General features: G+C 44.0%; 2 protein-coding genes across 9 annotated transcripts in view; both read right to left on the bottom strand.

The window, feature by feature from the left end:
• Window positions 1-789: 789 nt before the first annotated feature.
• On the bottom strand, window positions 790-8132 carry LOC128852690 (uncharacterized). The gene is made up of 2 exons (XM_054071545.1): window positions 6890-8132; window positions 790-6628 (listed from the first exon to the last, which is right to left on the bottom strand). The coding sequence occupies exons 1-2, from the start codon at window positions 8130-8132 to the stop codon at window positions 3093-3095; spliced, it is 4779 nt and encodes a 1592-aa protein (XP_053927520.1). The 3' UTR covers window positions 790-3092.
• An 8131-nt stretch (window positions 8133-16263) lies between these two features.
• ANK3 (ankyrin 3) overlaps window positions 16264-19524 on the bottom strand; it is a 368949-nt gene continuing 365688 nt past the window's right edge. For 6 of the 8 annotated variants that reach the window (XM_054071749.1, XM_054071750.1, XM_054071752.1 and 3 more), the window contains one exon: window positions 16267-18190. The gene's annotated coding sequence lies outside the window, so the exon portion shown is untranslated. Of the gene's footprint in view, window positions 18191-19524 lie in introns of all 8 variants that reach the window. The other 2 variants (XM_054071756.1, XM_054071755.1) reach the window with 2 other exon arrangements.

Here is a 19524-nt window from a genome sequence, read left to right as displayed (position 1 = left end):
ATAACTCAACCACCTCCCTGGGCAGCTGTTCCAATGCTTTTACCACTCTTTCAGTGAAAAAGTTTTTTCCTAATCTCCAATCTAAACCTCCCCTAGCTCAACTTGAGGCGATTCCTCTCATCCTAACACTTATTACTTGGGAGAGGAGACCAGCACCAGGCTCCTTTCAGGCAGCTGTAGACAGTGATGAGGTCTCTGCTCAGCCTCCTTTTCTCCAGGCTAAACAACCCCAGCTCCCTCGACAGCTACTCATGAGACTTGTTCTCCAGCAGCATGGAAACCACTGCTTTGTTTTGCAGCAATGCCAGGCCAGACTCCCCCAGACACATGGCTCTGGCCAGGAGGGCTTTGCTTAAGTCATGAATTACCCATAGGAAACAACTTGCATGCAACCCCTGGAATTTTGACCTCCATGTAATGGAAAAAAACCCACTCATTGCTCAAAGCTGTAGCCTGTGTTAGAAAACAGAGGGCACAATCAGCAGTGCTGGAGCCCCGGGGTTCATTACATCCGGTCAAATAACTGGAAATCTTTATGTTAAAAAAAATATATTGGTAAAACAGTGTGTGGCCAGCGAGAGCTGGGGCAGGAGAGGCTCATGGCAGCCCTAGGCCTGTGGTGGTACCAGAGATGCCTTTGCTTGCGGAGCACGCAACAACCACCGGGAAACGCAGCAGGAGACAGGGCTGGGGTCACCCCCTCCACCATGGTCCCAGCCCTGCTCCTGTCTACAGCACAGAGCCTCTGTATGTTAGCGTAGAGACAAACACATAACCATACGAAGAAGGTTATATGCGGTGCTTTATTTCGAGGCCCCGGGAACCAGGGGTACGCACCCAAATCTGGTTCAAAGACCGTCACATCGCGTTCGCCATTTATCCTTGAAGTGTTGTTCAATCTGTTACATATTCAAAAGGGATGCAACCTACATATTCATTTCGGTGATTGTCACATCAGGTCTTGCAACATTTTCAGCATTCTTTACATTTTTATGCAAACTGTTATCTCTTTGCAAGTTTACTGCTTGCATTAGAAAAGATACCAACTCTATGTCCTGTTAACATAGATAAGATTTCTTCTGGCTCAGTAAGAGTTTTCAGCATTCCTTCCCAAATGGGGATACCTGAGACTATACCCTGGAGCAAGCGAAATTTCAACAGAGTAGTTAGTTTTTAACTATATTTAATAGAATTGTTAGAACTATTAGTTATTCGACTACATTTTAGTAAGACAAACTAGAGTTTTCCAACATTTCCCCCCTTTGGAAATACCTTCTTTCATTAAGAAGGTATTTCCATTTTTCAGTTTTTCACCTTAGTTCTCCATTCTCGTAGTCTCGTAGTACTTCGGTGGCGGGGTCAGGCGTCGTGGGTATTCCCGGGTTACTGCTCCTATAATCTTATGCGTCCAGCTAGTGTTACGGGTGATTTCTTGACGGATACACAAGTATACTAGGTAGATGACCAGGAATACTAACAAGAGTGTGCAAATAGTTTCTAAAAGTGATTGTAGCCACCCGCCTAAATGAATCCCCAATCCATTAAATATTTCTCCTATCCAATTATGGCCGATCTCTTTTCTTTCTTCTTCAGCTTCTTGTTCAATTCTCTTGAGTTGAGATATGTCATATTCTATATCCATGGTTACATTCGGTATATGCACACAGCAGTGATCAACTCGATCCTTTAAATATCCGCAAACGCCATGTTCCTTCAACAATAAGATATCTAATGCCATTCTGTTCTGCAAAGTCATTTTTGTCGTTGCTTGGAGCTGCATATTCAAATCTCTGAACCCCTTTTTAGTAACTCTAGCTAACCTTTCAGTCTGCCCTATCAATTTGTAAATCATGTCTCTATTTCGGTAAGTAGCTACTGGAGCAGCAAAGAGAGATTCAAGGGCCCATCCTACCTTCACTCCTGTAGAGGGCTCCTGCCATGTATCATCTTCCTTTATATCTCTTTTGATTCTGTTGATTTGTAGAGTTTCCAGTTTCCCTTTAAAGGGGGAACGTTTCCAAATCGGGCATAAGGTGGGTAAGCCTAATGTGATTTCTTTAACCTTCCCCGTAACTGGTAAATGGGTAGTCCACGTTCCATCACTATTGGCCCATACAAAATTTCCCATACTCTTAATAGTTGCATACTTACAATCTGGTTTATGATAGGGGATCATCTGTCCTCCACTTTTGTATCCCCGGCAGGCGCACCCAGCCTTTAAAGCCACTCTTACGGAGGGTATTGTTATTTCATCTGGGTTTGAATCACAGTCCCATATTTCAGAACAATTCCACCAAGGTACGTTTTGTATCACTTCTCGACTAACTCCATTATTGGCCAAAAGGGTTTCGGTTGGAATTGTTGCGTCCTGCTTTCCCTCCCATTTGATACACCACGAAGTGTTACCACCATAGTGGAATTTTTGCAAGATATTAGTTGACCAAATGGTTTCCCATTCTAATTGTTTTTGTCTTTCTTGGCATTCCCATTGTGTCTCTGTTTTTGTGATAATTCTATCATACATACATACCCCAAATTCTCCTCCTGAATTCTTAGTAATGAAGGTGGAGTTTGCGAGCTGGTTACAAATCTGTTTTGGCAGCCATTCCCCTTTCACCCTGACCTGCCGTTCCTTTTCTATGGTTATTTGTTTGCACTCAGTTTTATTTCCCTGTGATGTTGGGAGAGGGAAAGTTATTATTCCCCAGTTTATAGGTTCCCCCGCTGCCTTAGGAACTGGAAGGCAAGCAGTGATTTTACTGGTATTCTGTATTCCTGCAAAATCCTTAATTAAGCCTATTATTAAGTTTTCCTCAGGGTCCCTTGAGGGGAGGTGTATTACCTGTGGTGTTGGAGTGGGCTCTATATCTCGCCTTTCTCTATGGGATACTATTATCTTTTCCAATCCTTTGTTAATGTTGAATTGGATTCCTTTTCCCGATGTTACTGCCACTTTCTGATTTTGAACCGTGCAAGACAGAATGGCATTTTGTTCTGGATGATATCTCACATTTCTATTCTTCCGGTGGGTGCCTGTGGAAAAAGTCATATTCATCAGAAACCATATTATTATGATTGTCCCATAGACGTAATTAGACATCCTTCTGGTATGTAAGTTTCAGCTTTGTAGGTCCAGTTACTTCTGCTTGCCACTCTCCGGGAACCTTCTTTACCCGTGTGTAGTGAATCCAGGAATCAATTCCCTTCACTTTAACCGCGGTAAAGGTAGTCAGCAGCACCAGATACGGTCCGTTCCACCGTTCTCTCAGTGGTTCCTCAACCCAATCACGGACGTAAACCTGGTCTCCTGGATTGATATTGTGCACTGGGTGTTCCAACGACAAGGGTCGATTCCAAACCAGAGTACTCCGCAGCCGCGTCAAAGTTCTAGCAAGGGATAACACATAGTTATATACATCTTGCCCACCTTTTATATGCATATTGAGGTTAGGTTGTGGCGCCTCGTAGGGTCTTCCGAAAAGAATTTCATAAGGGCTCACCCCTATCCCACTTCTAGGTTTTATTCTTATTCTCAGGAGCGCTATGGGTAATGCTTGTGGCCACTGTATTTTGGCTTCCTGACATATCTTACTAATCTGCCTCTTAATTGTCTGATTCATCTTTTCCACCTGTCCGCTCGACTGTGGTCTCCATGGCGTATGGAGATTCCAAGAAATTCCCAGCATTTTACTTATTCCCTGAACAATAGTAGCCACAAAATGTGGTCCCCTATCTGATGATATTCCCAGAGGAACTCCAAATCTTGGTATAATTTCTCGCAATAACCACTTGACCGTTTCTTTAGCTTGGTTTGTGCGACAGGGAAAGGCTTCCGGCCATCCAGAGAAGGTGTCAACCCCAACCAATAAATACCGATACCCCTGGGCCTTAGGTAATTCCACAAAATCAACCTGCCAGTAGTCACCTGGTTCCATACCTACTCTAATATGTCCCATTTCTATCCTTTTCCTAACTATTGGATTATTCTTCAGACAGATTTCGCATTTTGCATTTATAGATTTTGCCATTGTTAACATCTGTGTTGAGATTATGCTGCGTTTGAGATAAGTAACCAAGGCTTCTGCTCCCCAATGACATTTTTGATGTTCTGTTTGTAGGATTGTTCGCATAACGTTAGATGGTACGATTACTTGCCCGGTTGTTGTTAAGTACCACCCATCCGAATTTAACTGGGCTTTCGTTAGTCCGGCTAGTTTCTCGTCTTCTTCTGAATACTTTGGTTTTTGTGTTAAGTAATTTTGGAAAGGGCTTACCTTCGTAGGTATTAAGGCCATCATATTTTGTACCTGCCGTGCAGCTTGCCGGGCTGTCCGATCCGCTAGGGAGTTTCCTTCCGCGACCTTAGAGTCCCCTCCCTGATGTGCTTTGCAATGCATGATTGCCACCTGTAGGGGTAATTGTACTGCAGCTATCAAATCCAGTATCTCCTTTTGATATTTTATACTTGCACCTTGTGAGGATAAAAGTCCTCTTTCCTTCCATAATGCTCCGTGTATATGGACCACCCCAAATGCGTATTTCGAATCAGTCCATATGTTCACCTTTTTATCCTTACTTAACTCCAAGGCCCTAGTAAGGGCTATTATTTCTGCTCGTTGGGCGGATGTTCCTGTTGGGAGCGCCTTTGCCTCTATTATTGAATTTTGTGTGGTTACTGCATATCCAGCATATCGGGTCCCTTTTTCCACAAAGCTGCTCCCATCAGTAAAAAGTTCTTGTTCTGGTTGTTCAAGCGGGTTATCTTTTAGATCTTCTCTAGTTGCATACGTGTGTTCAATGATTTCCACGCAATCATGTTCCAAAGGACCATCTTCCATTGCTGCGCCTAGAAAAGCTGCTGGATTTAATAAGTTAGTAGTTTTCAGATCTATATCATCTTGTTCTGTAAGCATCGCCTGGAATTTCATCATCCTACTTGGGGAGAGCCAATACCCCCCTTTTTGCTCTAAAACTGTTAGTACCATATGGGGCACATACACTTCAATGCGCTTTCCCAGTGTCAATTTTCGAGCTTCTTGTATTAGTAACACTGTTGCTGCCACTGCCCTTAGGCACGATGGCCACCCAGCACTCACGGGGTCCAGCTGTTTGGAGAAATATCCTACTGGTCTTTTCCAGCTTCCTAGTTTCTGTGTTAAAACCCCCAATGCCAATCGTTGTCTTTCGTGGACAAACAGTTGGAAGTCTTTGGTCAGGTCTGGTAGGCCTAATGCCGGTGCTCTGGTCAAAGCCTCTTTTAACTTCTTGAAGGCCTTTCTTTGAGGTCCTTCCCAAATAAAAGCTGGTGATCTCTGAGCCTCATACAGAGGTTTTGCTATTAGTCCATAGTCCAAAATCCATAGCCTGCACCAGCCTGTCATTCCTAAGAATGACCTGAGCTCATGTAAGTTCCTGGGTTCGGGGATCGCACAAATAGCCTGAATGCGATCCATTCCCAATTTTCTTTGTCCTTGTGTTATCTCACATCCTAGATATACTACAGTTGTACATGCGATTTGAACCTTTTCTCGAGAAACCTTGTAGCCATTCAATCCTAATTGGTTCAAAATTTCAATGGTTACCTGGATACACGTTGGCTCCAACTCTGTCGCAATCAGAATGTCATCAACGTATTGTAGTAGGAGATATTGGGCTCGTGGTACCTGAATTTGTCCTTGTTCTGTCCATAGCTCCAGCTCCTTTGCCAGCTGGTTTCCAAAAAGTGTCGGGCTATTCTTGAATCCTTGTGGGAGTCTTGTCCATGTTAGTTGTGTCTTTCGTCCATTATGTGGGTTTTCCCATTCAAAAGCGAAATATTTCCTACTACCTTTGTCAAGAGGAATGCAAAAGAAAGCATCTTTCAAGTCAATTACAGTGAACCACTTATATTTTTCCTTCACGGATGTCAACAGTGTATAGGGGTTGGCAACCACTGGATAGATGTCCTTTGTGATATTGTTAATGGCTCTTAAATCCTGTACCAACCTGTATTCTCCGTTCGGCTTTTTCACTGGAAAAATCGGAGTATTATATTCCGACTCACACTCTTCCAATATCCCGAACCTCAAAAATTTTTCAATCGTTCCCACTATTCCATATCGAGCTTCTAATTTTATGGGGTATTGTTTTACCTTTACTGGTTTCGCCCCATCCTTCAGTTCCACGTTAATGGGTTGTGCAGTTTTCGATTTTCCGGGAACGTCCGTCTCCCAAACGATGGGGACGACTGCTTCTTCTACTTCCTTAGGTATCCGGGTCTTTGGGGATTCTCTGATCACTAGTATTTGTCCTATTCTTGACTCTGGTACCTGCATAATCAATTCTCCATTTTCAAAAATAATCTTGGCATCTAACTTAGAAAGTAAGTCTCTCCCCATGAGTGGAATTGGACAGTCTGGCATGTACAAAAATTCATGCCAGAGTTCCTTCCCTCCAAATTTCAATTCCAGGGGTCGGGTGAATGGCCGTACTTCCTCTTTCCCTGTGGCCCCAACCACTGTCACGGTTTTACCTCCCAGTTTCCCATGTAAATCATTTAAGACTGAGTATGTTGCTCCAGTGTCTATTAGAAACTGCACTTCTCTTTCCCCTAGTTTCACCTTTACTAAGGGTTCCTCCCCTTCCCGTCCTAGTCAGCTTTGATTTTCGTATTCCCCCATAATCATTGTTTTAACTACTTCAGTATTTCCTAATGGAGTTCCCATCTGATTCCTCTGTCCTATTCCTTGCGGGCACTCGTTCTTCCAATGTCCTTCTTGTTTGCAGAATGCACATTGATTTATTCCAAGCCTACCAATTCTCGTTTCTAATTTATTAAAAGGATAGGCGGGTCCGTGTCCTCTCCCCCGTCCTCGTCCTACCCCTCTTCCTCTCCCCCTATTTCCCAGACCTTGGGGATCTTTTCCTTGCATGATCGCTAGCAAATTCCGATGTTGCCTCTGGGTGTTTTCCTTCTCTCTATTGTTATATACCTTCCAAGCAACTTCTAATAATCTGTCCAAATTACGCAATTCTCCCCCATCCAATTTCTGCAATTTCTTCCTGATGTCCTCCTGTGACTGTCCCAAGAAAATCAAAGCCAGCTGTATTTTGGCCTGTTCTGTTTCTACGTCTAAATCCGTGTATTTCCTGGCTACTTCCATGAGGCGTTCCAAAAATGCAGAGGGAGATTCTGTTTTTTCCTGCCTTACATTATAGAGCTTTGACCAATTTATTACTTTGGGCATAGCATTCTGTACTCCTACTACCACCCATTCTTGATATCTTCTCAAATAAGTCATTCCTCTGACAGTATTATAATCCCACATTGGGTCTTCTATAGGAAAGTTCTGCTCCACCGTCCCAGTGACCACCCCCTGTCGTATATCTTCCCGGACCCTTTCCCGGGCTGCCTTTAGCACCATCCCCTTTTCTGTTGTATCCATTAATATGTCTAATAGTACCTGTATATCATCCCAGTCCGGGTTCTGGGTTTTCATGATCATTTTTACTACTCTTGCTACTTTATCCGGGTTTTCTCGATAAGTCCCGGCCGATTGTTTCCAAAGCACCAAGTCTCCGGGGGAGAATGGTACTTTTACATACACCGGCCCTTCAGCCCCCACCCCTTGCCGTAACGGTGCTATCATCTTGCTTTTGACCTCTTGTCCCTGTACATCCCGTTGTCTGGTTCGGTGAGATATCGGAGTACAAGGACAATCGGTCTCATATTTTCCACTGGGTTGGTCCTCTACGTCCCCATCCTTATCTTCCCTCAAATCCCTAGGGGCTGGTGGGGCTGAGGGGGCCACTAGGAGATCGAAATCCTCATCCTGATGGTGCTGTACAGCATTCTCTACTGCCGAACATTGCATGCATTTTCTTTCCGCTGTGCAACCTTGACATTTTTCATCCACTTTTACTTCTAATATCATAATCCCGCACGCCTTTTGCCATTCCTTATTGTTTCGCAATATAAAGAACAATTCTACATACGGTACCTCATCCCACTTCCCTTCGCGTTTACAGAACAGCATTAACTGTAAAATAGTATTATAATCCAAAGTCCCATTTTCTGGCCAACGTACTTGATCCTCTAATTCATACTGAGTCCACCAGACATTACAATATTCCACCAATTTCCTTTTCTGCATTCCTTGTCCAAACCTCCCTTCCTTCCAGTGTCTTAGGATACACCCCAATGGTGATGATCCTGGTATTGGTGACATTTTGCAATCACCTTATAACAAATTATGCAAACAATACGCAATATCACACACAGAATTACACAAAACAAAACCAAACCTCCAATGCCGAACCCGCAGAGCTTTCGCTACTGTCTTATGGACGGCGCCTAGGCTTCCCACTGGAGCTCCTTAACCCAACCAAGCGTAGCTTTCGCCGCGTCTAACAGGCAGGTTTTTACCAAACCACAACTATGGTACCATTCCTGATAAAGCACCGTGTCTTACCAATATAATCCTCGGTCCGTCGGGGGCAGCAGAGGTCGGTTGCGGTCGATGGCTCCCCGAGAATCACTCGGTGCCGGCCGGAGCGGGATCGATGCGAGCCGCCTCAGCAATGCCCGCGAGGTCCCTTCGTGGTCGCCAAAACTGTTAGCGTAGAGACAAACACATAACCATACGAAGAAGGTTATATGCGGTGCTTTATTTCGAGGCCCCGGGAACCAGGGGTACGCACCCAAATCTGGTTCAAAGACCGTCACATCGCGTTCGCCATTTATCCTTGAAGTGTTGTTCAATCTGTTACATATTCAAAAGGGATGCAACCTACATATTCATTTCGGTGATTGTCACATCAGGTCTTGCAACATTTTCAGCATTCTTTACATTTTTATGCAAACTGTTATCTCTTTGCAAGTTTACTGCTTGCATTAGAAAAGATACCAACTCTATGTCCTGTTAACATAGATAAGATTTCTTCTGGCTCAGTAAGAGTTTTCAGCATTCCTTCCCAAATGGGGATACCTGAGACTATACCCTGGAGCAAGCGAAATTTCAACAGAGTAGTTAGTTTTTAACTATATTTAATAGAATTGTTAGAACTATTAGTTATTCGACTACATTTTAGTAAGACAAACTAGAGTTTTCCAACATGTATGTCCATAAAACCACTTTATATTAAGATAGAGAATCATAGAGTTCTTTGGGTTGGAAGGGACCTTAAAGATTATCCAGTTCCAACCTCCCTGCCTTGGGATAATCTTTAAGCTCCCTCCCTGCCTTGGGCAGGGACCCCTGCTACTGGCTCAGGCTGCCATCTAACCTGGCCTTGAACACTTCCAGGGATGGGGCAGCCACAACTTCCCTGGGCAACCTATATCAGTGCCTCACAACCCTTACAGCAAAAAAATTCTCCTTAATATGTTATCTAAATCTCCCCTCTTTCAGCTTAAAACCATTCCCCCTCTTCCTATCCCTGCTCTCCCTGATCCAGAGCCCCTCCCCAGCTTTCCTGTAGCCCTTTTAAGTACTGGAAGGCTGCTGTGAGGTCTCCCTGGAGCCTCCTCTCCACCAGGATGAATAAGCCCAACTTTCTCAGCCTGTCCTCATATGGGAGGTATTCCAGTCCTCTGATCATCTTTGTGGCCTCCTCTGGACTTACTCCAGCAGGACTTGAGTCCACCAAGGACTTGAGAACCGAGCACAGTACTCCAGGTGAGGTCTCTCGTGAGCGTAGTAGAGGAGCAGAATCGCCTCCCTCAATCTGCTGGTCACACCACTTCTGATGCAGCTCAGGATATGGTTGGCTATATATTATATTCATGCCCATCTTTTGTTTCAGATAGTGTACTGATTACTGTGTGGAGTAGTTTCTCCTTTTTTTTTATGACTTCTTTGTGGAGCAGCTGAATAAAGGCACAAGTTGTGGTGAGACATAATGGAGCATACGCACCGTTCACTATATGGCATAATGTGGTCCATATTGCTCCTGGATAAATTAGACACCAAGACTGTATAATTGGTTTCTCAATTATTTAGGAAGGGGTCTTTTAGCAACAGTAATTTTTTCCATTAATGGCAAGTAAGGATTTCATTATCTCTAGCTGCACTACCTTTTTGTTACATGCTATAGTAAATTTCAAATTTTACTCTTTTTAATGGCTATAATATATGAAGGAATTCCATCTGTGTAATGTAATTATTCTTTTTGTCTGCCTGGGAATATAAATGCAGGTCATTTTAATTTTGGTCTCTTAATCACAAGAAAAGCAGTAAAAGGGCCATTCCTGGTTTCCAGAGAAAGGCAATGTTTTCTGCAATGCCAGTCCACGTGTTTGAGCTGTCACCTTATGTGGTTGGGTAGAGCTCAAAATGGGGTGGAGGACCAATGGGGGGGGTCCCCATCTGGCATTGTCACAGCCTCACAGCTCCACTTCAACCCTGTCAGAGTGCATTGGCTCAGGGCTTTTAAGGTTAGAAAAGGTCCTGCATGACCCACATGGCCCTGCCAAAACCAAGCCATACTCCCAAACCCTGTGATGATATTAAAACCTAGTAAGGCCGCTGATACCAGTGACCCTCAGCACCACCCTGAGCCGCTGCAGCCCCCCAGCTGGATTTACCATCCATGGGCTTGCTTCATTAGAGTGGGATTTCTCCCAAAACACAAGAGCACTGGCATCGAGATAGAATCGCTTCATGGGGCTCCGTAGACCAGGTAGATGATGTCCATGAGGTCTCATGAGTGTTGTCCTAAAATGCCCCTAGGGACCCCAGGCTCTGCAGGAGCAGACAAGCCCTACTGCCCGGGGCGGGTGGCCACTGGCTCCTCTGCCCCACACCAGCACCCGGGCTGAGCTACTCTGCCAGGGTGGGCTTCAGGGTAAAAAGCCCAAATGATTAAAATGGGACTTGACAAATATTAAGCACTGTTTTGGGCAGGTTGTTACAATTCAGTAGAATTGCTTTTAAATATTTCTGCTGGTGTTTGGGGAGCTGGCCAAACACAGCCAGGTTGTGAGAACGCGTTATTTGATGCACACGCTCCGCAGTGCTGGCGATGGCAGGCAAACTGGTTTGCTCTGCACCTCTGTCCACACGCACACGTGCTCTTCAAAGCAAACTAATTTCTAAACAAACAGGTTTGTAACTTGATGTTCTTTCTTCATCCGTCTCCCTAGCTTTGATCAGCCAGTTATTTCCATTGCCTTCCGTGGGACTGCTCATGTTTAAGCGTCTTGTTGAATCTCAAGGCCTAAATGTTTTGAAAACCTGCATCAGCAAAACATGCATCTGCTCCAGCTTAATCTTACCCGGCAAGCCCCACGGCATGCTTAACCTTAAGCTACTCTTCAGGCCTATCAATGTTAATCTTAAGTGTTTTGCTGATTTGGAGCGCTATAATTTTCCAGGGCATGTGGCTGCTGCTCCTTCAGACACCAAAACTAACTTGAAAATGGACTGGGAGAGGCAGGCGACATCCTCAATCCAGCAACCAGGATGGGTCATCAAAGCCAGGAGCTGCATCCTCAGGATCACAGCGCGCAGCTCCTGGCGCTGCCTTCAGCAGAACATGCTCAGAGAAGGCTTAAGGTGCTGTAGACAAGTGGAGGGATCTTTAGGTGACGCGGAGCTTTCCTTTGGCAGCTTCACCATCCTTCTCTGCTGGCTTTGCATCAGAGGTCTCAGTCTCAGCCAGCACGCCAGCTTTCATAACAATAAATTATAACTTGGCACTTTTGTAGCACTCTCCAGTTCAAAGCCTTGCAGAAACATTATCTAATTAATTCACACAGCAGCCCTGGAAGGCAAGAAAGGGAGGTAGAGAGCTGAGGTACTCGCCCAATGACAAACACTGAGTCAGTGGGGGAGTGGGAGGAAAACTCAAGAGCCCTTGATGTTGAGCTATGAGACGTCATCCTTCTCGTCATAACAGCATTTCAGTCATTTAAAAAACAGCACCCGTACATTTAATTACAATTACAGCCAACTACTCCAAATTAATAGATTAAACAGGGAGAGAAAAATTTATCCTAATTAGCAACCCCCCCCAAAGAAAAAAATCACATGCTTTGCACATCTGTAAAATGTTAACCAAACCAATTAAAAAGTACAAGTATGTGGTATAAGCACAATTAGAAAAAGAAAGAAAAAAACATTTAAAGGCTTATAGAGGCTGCTGTGCATTGTGGCTTTGCCCAGCTGCAAGGCTGTTTGGGGCACTGCTGCCAGCGCCCTGTCCCCTATCGCAGGTGGGGGTAACTAAGCCACCATGAACAGCCTGTCACCACCACAGTGCCTACAGCATGAGGGCCCCATCCTTCTCGCCCCAGTACTTTTTATTATGTATAAAAAGAAACGCAAAACTGTAAGAGGGCAAGGGAAGGTGTTGGTACAAATAAAGAATCTCAAAATGTCACCAGCGCTGTAATAACAGCTGAGCAGGTACTCACATCAAGACGAAGCAATAAAAAAGCAGGAATTTATTCATAGAAACTACCAATGCAGGAGATAATGAGCAATTAGAAACAGTATTTCATAAACTCACAGCAACAGTGGAAATATTTGTATGAAATAAATTGCCAGGTGTGGAAGGTTAGAAAAGGCATGTTCAGAGGTTTAATGTAATCTTTCATATAATTCCAGAAGTCCATTAATCAAGTGGAAGACCTTCTATAACAATACAATTTTATTAAAATATTCAGTAGTTGTAGACCAAAGAGGAAGAGACCAACTGAAGCTAATTAACCCCAGAATAATTTCTGTACAGTACTCAAAGCACCCAACTGAAATAGAGGGGAAAAATAATAAAGGAAAGACAAAGTCTCATTATGGAATATTAATGGAAAAATATTAAATGGAAATATCTCATTATGGAATATTAATGGAAAATATTGCTAGAAAAATAAACTGAAGCAGCATTTAAAATAATTGTGACCTGTATACAAGGGAATATTAAAGGGGAAAATGGTGCACATATTTGGAGATTTTACCATTGTGGAAGGGTTATTGAAGGGGAGAAAACTTGATCTGAAAGGTATTTTTAAGAGCAGAACCCCCTCCCATTTTGCTCATATTGTGGATTAAGGTGCCTACTGATGTGGGATAAAACGTGTTTTCTAACAAGCAATTCAGACGAAAATAAAGCCATGCTGGTTTGCTTTATGTAATCAGAAACTTGTATTAGAAAAGTCTCTGTGCAGGATAGAGTATCTGACTATGAAAACGTGCCACAGAGTAGCCCCCCAGTACCTAATGCACCCTCAGCACTGGGGCTTGGCTTTTGTATCCTTGTTCTCCCAGGGGATTTTTTTTCAGAGTTCATACTAGGTTGGTTCTGTTGGTCTGGCTGTGCCATAACAATATTCAGTCTCTGGAAGCCTTCCAAGGAAGCTGGTGAACAGGAGATCGCTGTGCATTGCTGTTTTATAGCCCAAATGGCTCTCAATAATTGAACATTAGTGTGATGGGAGAAGTACCAATAAAACTTTTATTATAAATCTTCACCTTCCTCCAGGACTTGGGGTCAAATAAATAAAGCCATGCACAATTAGCATACTGTTTTTAGCATCAGCAGTTATGAAAAATGTGGCACATACATAGATATTTCTTGAGCAGCTCATTTTTCTGTCCTTCACTAACCTTTTTCTCTCCCAATAATTGACTATTTTTTATGCCAAGCACATTGTAGCTGGCTGAGTCTAACTTTTCCTTCTTCACTCTCCCTCGCCTAGAGCCTGCACCTCCAGTGGAAAACTCTGGTGCCTTCAATCATGCAAGGTTATATTCCTTCTCACTGTCACCATATTTTCCCTCCCTCCCTCACTCTGGGGCTAGAGGTGAACGGAGCTGGGAACTCTTCCTTCTCCATCCCATTCTTGTGGGATCTGCCCTGAAAACAGAGGTCCTGTTTGCATCCCACCCCTCCTGCTGTCCCTTGTCAACCCCAGCACACAACCCTGGGGCCGAGGATGCAGTGGGTCAGCCTTTTCATGTTTTGCAAATGTAGCTAGGACAAAAATCAAGCCCTCTGCTGATACCCAGAACATGTACCCGGCATCCCATCACTAGCCTCAGCTGGGCAACCCCAGCTCTCTGGCTTGCACCTCCTTCCTGGAGAAAGGGCTGGCGTGGGCAGGAGGGCTGTCCCAGTGCCATCATTTCTGCCCCTGCAGAGCCCTCTGACCTCGCACAGCTCAGGCCAGGGCAGCTGCACCTGCCTTCAACCAGCTGCTCGCACCGAGTTTGCTGTCATTGTATAGATTAAGTGATAAAAATTGCCACCGATGGACTTCAACGTGGTTCACCACATTTTACTGACTTCATTGAGCCCAAAGAAGCTCCAGAAACTTCCAGAGGGGGCACAGAGAAGTTTTTGGGGGACGTGTGCTCCACACACAAAACTGCAGCAGCCCCCACGAGCACATCTTGATTTCCTGCACAGTGCATGCTACAGAAAAAGCCTACGTTAAACAACCCCCTAGGAAATTAGCATTAATTAGCAAGGTGCTGCAATCCTGCAAGTGACTGCCATTTATTCCATTAATGTCAGCTCTGAACTATGGGAGCTCTTAGAATTTCTGACATTAAAACTATTACCAGCCACAAATAAAGTGTAATTTATAGTTTTTCAGAAATGGAAAAAGTTGGGTAGGATATTCTGCAACATTATCATTAGGTAGTGCTAAAGCATATATCAGAAGATGTAAAGAATGCCAGATTTAGCAATCGAGTTTATTTTAATAGATGCAATAAAAGTCCCATGACTTACAATTTTGCCTCCAAGGGGAATGCTTTCCCTGGAGAAAACACGCAAAAGCTCACATTAGAGGTAGAGCCCTTGCTAACTCCAGGGCTGTCTGTACTGTTTGCTAGTACTGGCAAGACTTCTGTTTTCTTTCTCAAATAACCATTTATGCTTCAATCTTGTTTTTCCCAAATATCCTGAGCTACTGTGGGAGTCAATACACTCAGCGCAAAACAAGCCAACACCCAGAAATTCCTGTGTACAACACTGAATGCAAAATTTTGAACTCTGCAAATTTACCTATGGAGTTCCTGTTCCAACCTTCACCATTTCCAATGTATCAAAGCTTCTCAGGAGGCAGCCGAGACACAGCCAGCCTGTGTAGCAGGAGCTGGAGGACCGGGACCTGCCAGTGGTGGGGGACCACCCTGCCCAGGTGCTGCCCTGGATGGCCCTAGAGGCGCATCTGCCCTGGCAGCAGCTGGCTCAAGCGCTGAGCGCTACCCACGGCTGGGCTTTGCTGCAAAAGCATCCTCAGGAGCCTGGAGATGAGCAAGCAGCTACTCACAGCTGCAATGTCACCACCGAGACCAACTCCCTGAGCTTGAAGGTGTCACATAAATCACCACCAGCAGCAGGAGACCTGTCAAGATTCCCCTACACACCTCTGCTACCTGCACAGGCACCCCCACTCTTCTGTCTATGTAAGGAGAGCTTCTGCCTGCTGGAACTACCATTCCAGGTGCAATCATGGCTTTCTGCCTCATCAGCATCAAGCACCAAAAGGGGACCAGGCAGAGAAGAGAGGAGTCAAAACACTACCTTTTGAATGCTCTTACAGAGAGATGAAATGAGGCTTGTCCACAGCACTGCTCCTGCCTTCCTGCTGGCAGGTCACCACAGCTTTTCCTTCCAAATGCAAAATCATCACAGAATATTAAAAAAATACATCCACCACCATTTACTAAAACCATTCTTTTTCATTCAGCTGATTTCGGTAGTCACAAACTGGAGGGAGGCACCTGGATGGCAAGGTCTCCAGGAGTACAATCACTGCTGTTGGACTGTGACCTCCAGTAAGATGTGTTGTTCTCTAGCGGCCCAAGTGGCATTTGCCCTCAAGGCTCTGGCGTAAGGACCCCAACCATGAGCAGCGTACCAGCAGTATCCTGACCTACGTAAAATGTGCAGTGCAACAGACTGGCTGCTAAAATGATGAAAACCACTTCGTTTACTGCCATGGCTTCAAAAGCTGGCAGCCCTAGAAACTTGGGAACATTGACAAACTAACCTAATATGCTCTCTGGAGCCAAGGGCTTTTCACTAAAGTCAGGAGAGCTTTGCTAACTGCCCTCAGGTGAGGACTGGTTCCTGCGTGGGTCAGCAGATAATAAGCAGCAGACTGACTTGGATCTGTAGCAGCAGTGCTTGCTCCAGTGCCAGGTTAGGGTAAAATACATCATCTTCATCTTGCCTTGAAAGCCAGGTAAAACCGAACACTGAGTAATAAAATTTATTTATTGCATCCAAGCAGAAGCCTGCAGCCCAGAGCAGTGAGCAGGAATTGATGCTGCCCACAAAACTTTGTTTTGGCAATATATAGTAGTCTATCACCAATAATATGCAGGAAGTGCATGCGATGTGCATATGTACACTTTATTTACAGCATCTGCAGTGAGCTGGTTATTGGTCTCATTGATACATGCTGGGGGAAAAAACGGATTTTGAGTTTCCTGGTTCTTGATGGGGTGAAAGAAATTATAGGAGGTCCAGAGTTAACGCTTGTTGGAGAAGAGTCTGCGCATACCCCTGCTGCACAGGTCCTTTCCCCATGCCTGAAGAGGTCTCCTACATCCCAGGGAGGTGGGTTTCCTTAGTTTTGCTGAGGATGTGCGGGCTGCTGTGTTTTCCTCCCGTTCCCCCCACGTGGGGACAGCCTGCTTGGTGATGGCCTGTCACACCAGGAAGACACGGAGGTGGATCAGGCAAAGAAACTGAGAGGAAAAGAAGCTAAAAGCCAGGGGTGGTTAACCACTAGCCTTGCAAAGCCACATGGGTACAAGCTTGCAAAACTACAGGGTACAAGAACATTGCCAAATACACATTATCCAAGAGTTTTAACACAATTTATTTTATGCTTAAATAATCAACTAGATCATCCAGTGTTTGTTGTTTTCATACATATGTAATTAGAGCTATTATCAATGAATGCTGTTTCCATATGAATATAATCAACAAATTAAAGTATTTCACCAAAACCCAAATAAAAATGCCCTTTAAAACACAGCAGCCTTAACAACCTAATATTACACTGCTAGGATGATTACAGATGATTGGCTTACTGAAAGATTCTACATCTTATAGCCAGTACACAATACAGTAATAATTTTACAGCGTGCTGCCAGTCTATTAGCTAATAATTTCTCTTCAGTTCATTTAAAAATATCCCAAACTTGTGCTCCTTAGAGCACCAACCCACTTCTAAAGCTGCAAGCATTACCCCCGTTATAAAGCAAGAACAGATAGGACCCCCCTCCCCATAATGCAACTACTGTATATGTTATGGATTTTAGGTCATTTCATTGAAAAATTGGCAACAGCAACAAATATTAGATGAAGGGCTTTGTGTTTACAGATAAAATCTTATTTTTCATGTTGCAGTATAGTGTTTGCAAAACTGGAAAAGATTTAATCAAAATAAGGTGAAACACATGCATCAAAATATTAGTACTCTGAAGAAAAATTTTCACAGAACTACAGAATTCCTCATTTTGGGAATCATTTAAATTTGCAGCAGATTTTAAAGATTTTTTTAAAATCAAGCTAGCGTTTTTGCATATACAAACATTATAATTGCTAATATACAAGAATCTGTGAAGATACACCCAGAATATCCCAGTAGGTGCAGCCGTTTGAGACACCTAGCCTGCTCAATGCATTTGCAATATTCTGTTTGTGATCGAAAAGGCAGTGCCTTATCAACATTTATTCTATTTTGTTAGAATTTATACAGTGTTATTTATTTACAGCAAAACTATTGATGTTTAAAAAAGAAACAAATAGTGTTTTATACCCTGACAGTTTGGGTCCAAGAAAAATAAGGCGAGCTGTTGTGGATTTTAGTAATTTTAGTGTCTTTCCATGGTTTAACCATTTCGTCTTCATACATCCCTCCAGCCACAGGAATTTATTTCTTTTGAGGTGACATCAAACTGCTTGAGAGAAGCTGTTAACAGCATGGCATCTTGTATATACACTGCATTGGTAACTGTGCACCCTCCAATCCTGTGAATGAACGTGAATTTCCATGCTCTGTAAATTGGCTCATGCTAAATTAATTTTTTTGTTTGGTTTTTTTTTTGTTTGTTTTTGCGTAAAAACCATGCGGTTAATGTGTGGAAGCAGCAAACACACGCACACTTTTATAGGTGAATGTTTAATTCCTGTTGATTTTTCTTCCGTGAGTGTCCCTCTAGAACACTGGCAGTAAAAGCACACAGTCCTATGGAAAGAAAAGATAGCACAAATCATTTCAGAGTATCTAGTTAGAATCAATTTCAGACCTTTTCCTGACTAAACAGAGAAGTTCTAATGGGCATTATGGAATTCTGCAAGAGGATAAATCACACACTTTCTAAGCAGGTAATGACATTAAATGAGCTCCCAGCATGAAGAGAAAATGTGGCTGCAGATGTCCACATTGCTCGCGAACTAATTTACAAATATGATTGAAACACACTGCATTTCATTACCCCAGACAAAGCACGAACTCGTCAGATCCGATGATGACAAGGAGCAGGTACTCTCTGTAGTGGAAGAAATAGCGTCATCTCCAGAATGAGAGCACTGCTGCTTTCACAGCACGATTTTGTTTTATTGTTTGCAAGCATCCCCACCGTGGCGGAAACCTGCACTCCTTGCACATCTACCTCTGTCCGTCACTTGGGGAATATGACTGGCAGAGCCAGGAGTGCACGCAGAGTCCAGCCTTTAGGAGGCTCGGCAAAGGACAAAGCAAGGAAGAGGAACCACCCCATCCACGGCCTGCCTGCCTCGCTGAGTATCACCAAGGAGACAGAGGGTTCAGCTCCTGTTCTCTCACCCATCCAAAACCAGTCACACAGCCACACACACAAGGACAGCAAGTTTGTTACATCTGCTGTACAACAGCAATGCCTCGCAGCAAGGAGGGAGGAATCAGAAATACAAACACACTGGCAAATGGGAGCTGAAGGACCTGCAGGCTCCCCAGCACCTGGGCACAGGGAAGCCTGTTTGGGAGCACAGCTTACACGGTGCCTGCGGGATTCAGGCTGGCATGGACATGCCTGTTTACTAATCAGGTCACAGGTCCACGCGCATTCCACAGAAGTGCTTGTGCTCTCCTACGCTAAAACTGTCTGTCCCTGCCCTCATCTATGGTTGTCATAAATCTATCCTGCTGCTAAAAGCTGCCTATTCACATTGCAGCAGTCACGCCGGCTCACACAGTGCCGTCCTGAGGAAATGCATGCAAAAGATCTTGGCTTTTCCTTCCAATCTGTATTTGCAACGGTGACAAAGATATTTTTACAGCAAAATCTAGCTAACACTGTTACTTTTTTCAAACGTTCAAACAAAAAGCAACACCTCTACCTCCCAAACAGCTTTTTTTATTTTTGCGATCAAGAAACAAACTGGTTTTCTATGAGTCCTGTGTCTGTGCCTATACATCCACTTCTGTGTTCAACTAAAATGTTTTCAATAGACTCTTGACTGAACTCACGATTACTTAATGCACATTTGCTCATGCTTATCATATCAAAGTTTGGACAACAGAGATTCATCTTATGGGAC

The sequence above is a fragment of the Cuculus canorus genome, chromosome 7 (assembly GCF_017976375.1).
Source record: "Cuculus canorus isolate bCucCan1 chromosome 7, bCucCan1.pri, whole genome shotgun sequence".
Classification (NCBI taxonomy): domain Eukaryota; kingdom Metazoa; phylum Chordata; class Aves; order Cuculiformes; family Cuculidae; genus Cuculus; species Cuculus canorus.
The sequence above is the reverse complement of the archived record's forward strand: the minus strand, read 5'-3'. Positions and strand labels throughout refer to the sequence as shown.

Coding starts and splice junctions, on each gene's coding strand:
- LOC128852690 (XM_054071545.1), bottom strand. CDS start 8,132: ATGCAGAAAAGGAAATTGGTGGAATATTGTAATGTCTGGTGGACTCAG. Junction 6,629..6,889: donor GCAAGGAAAAGATCCCCAAG/GTCTGGGAAATA, acceptor AAAGCTGACTAG/GACGGGAAGGGGAGGAACCC.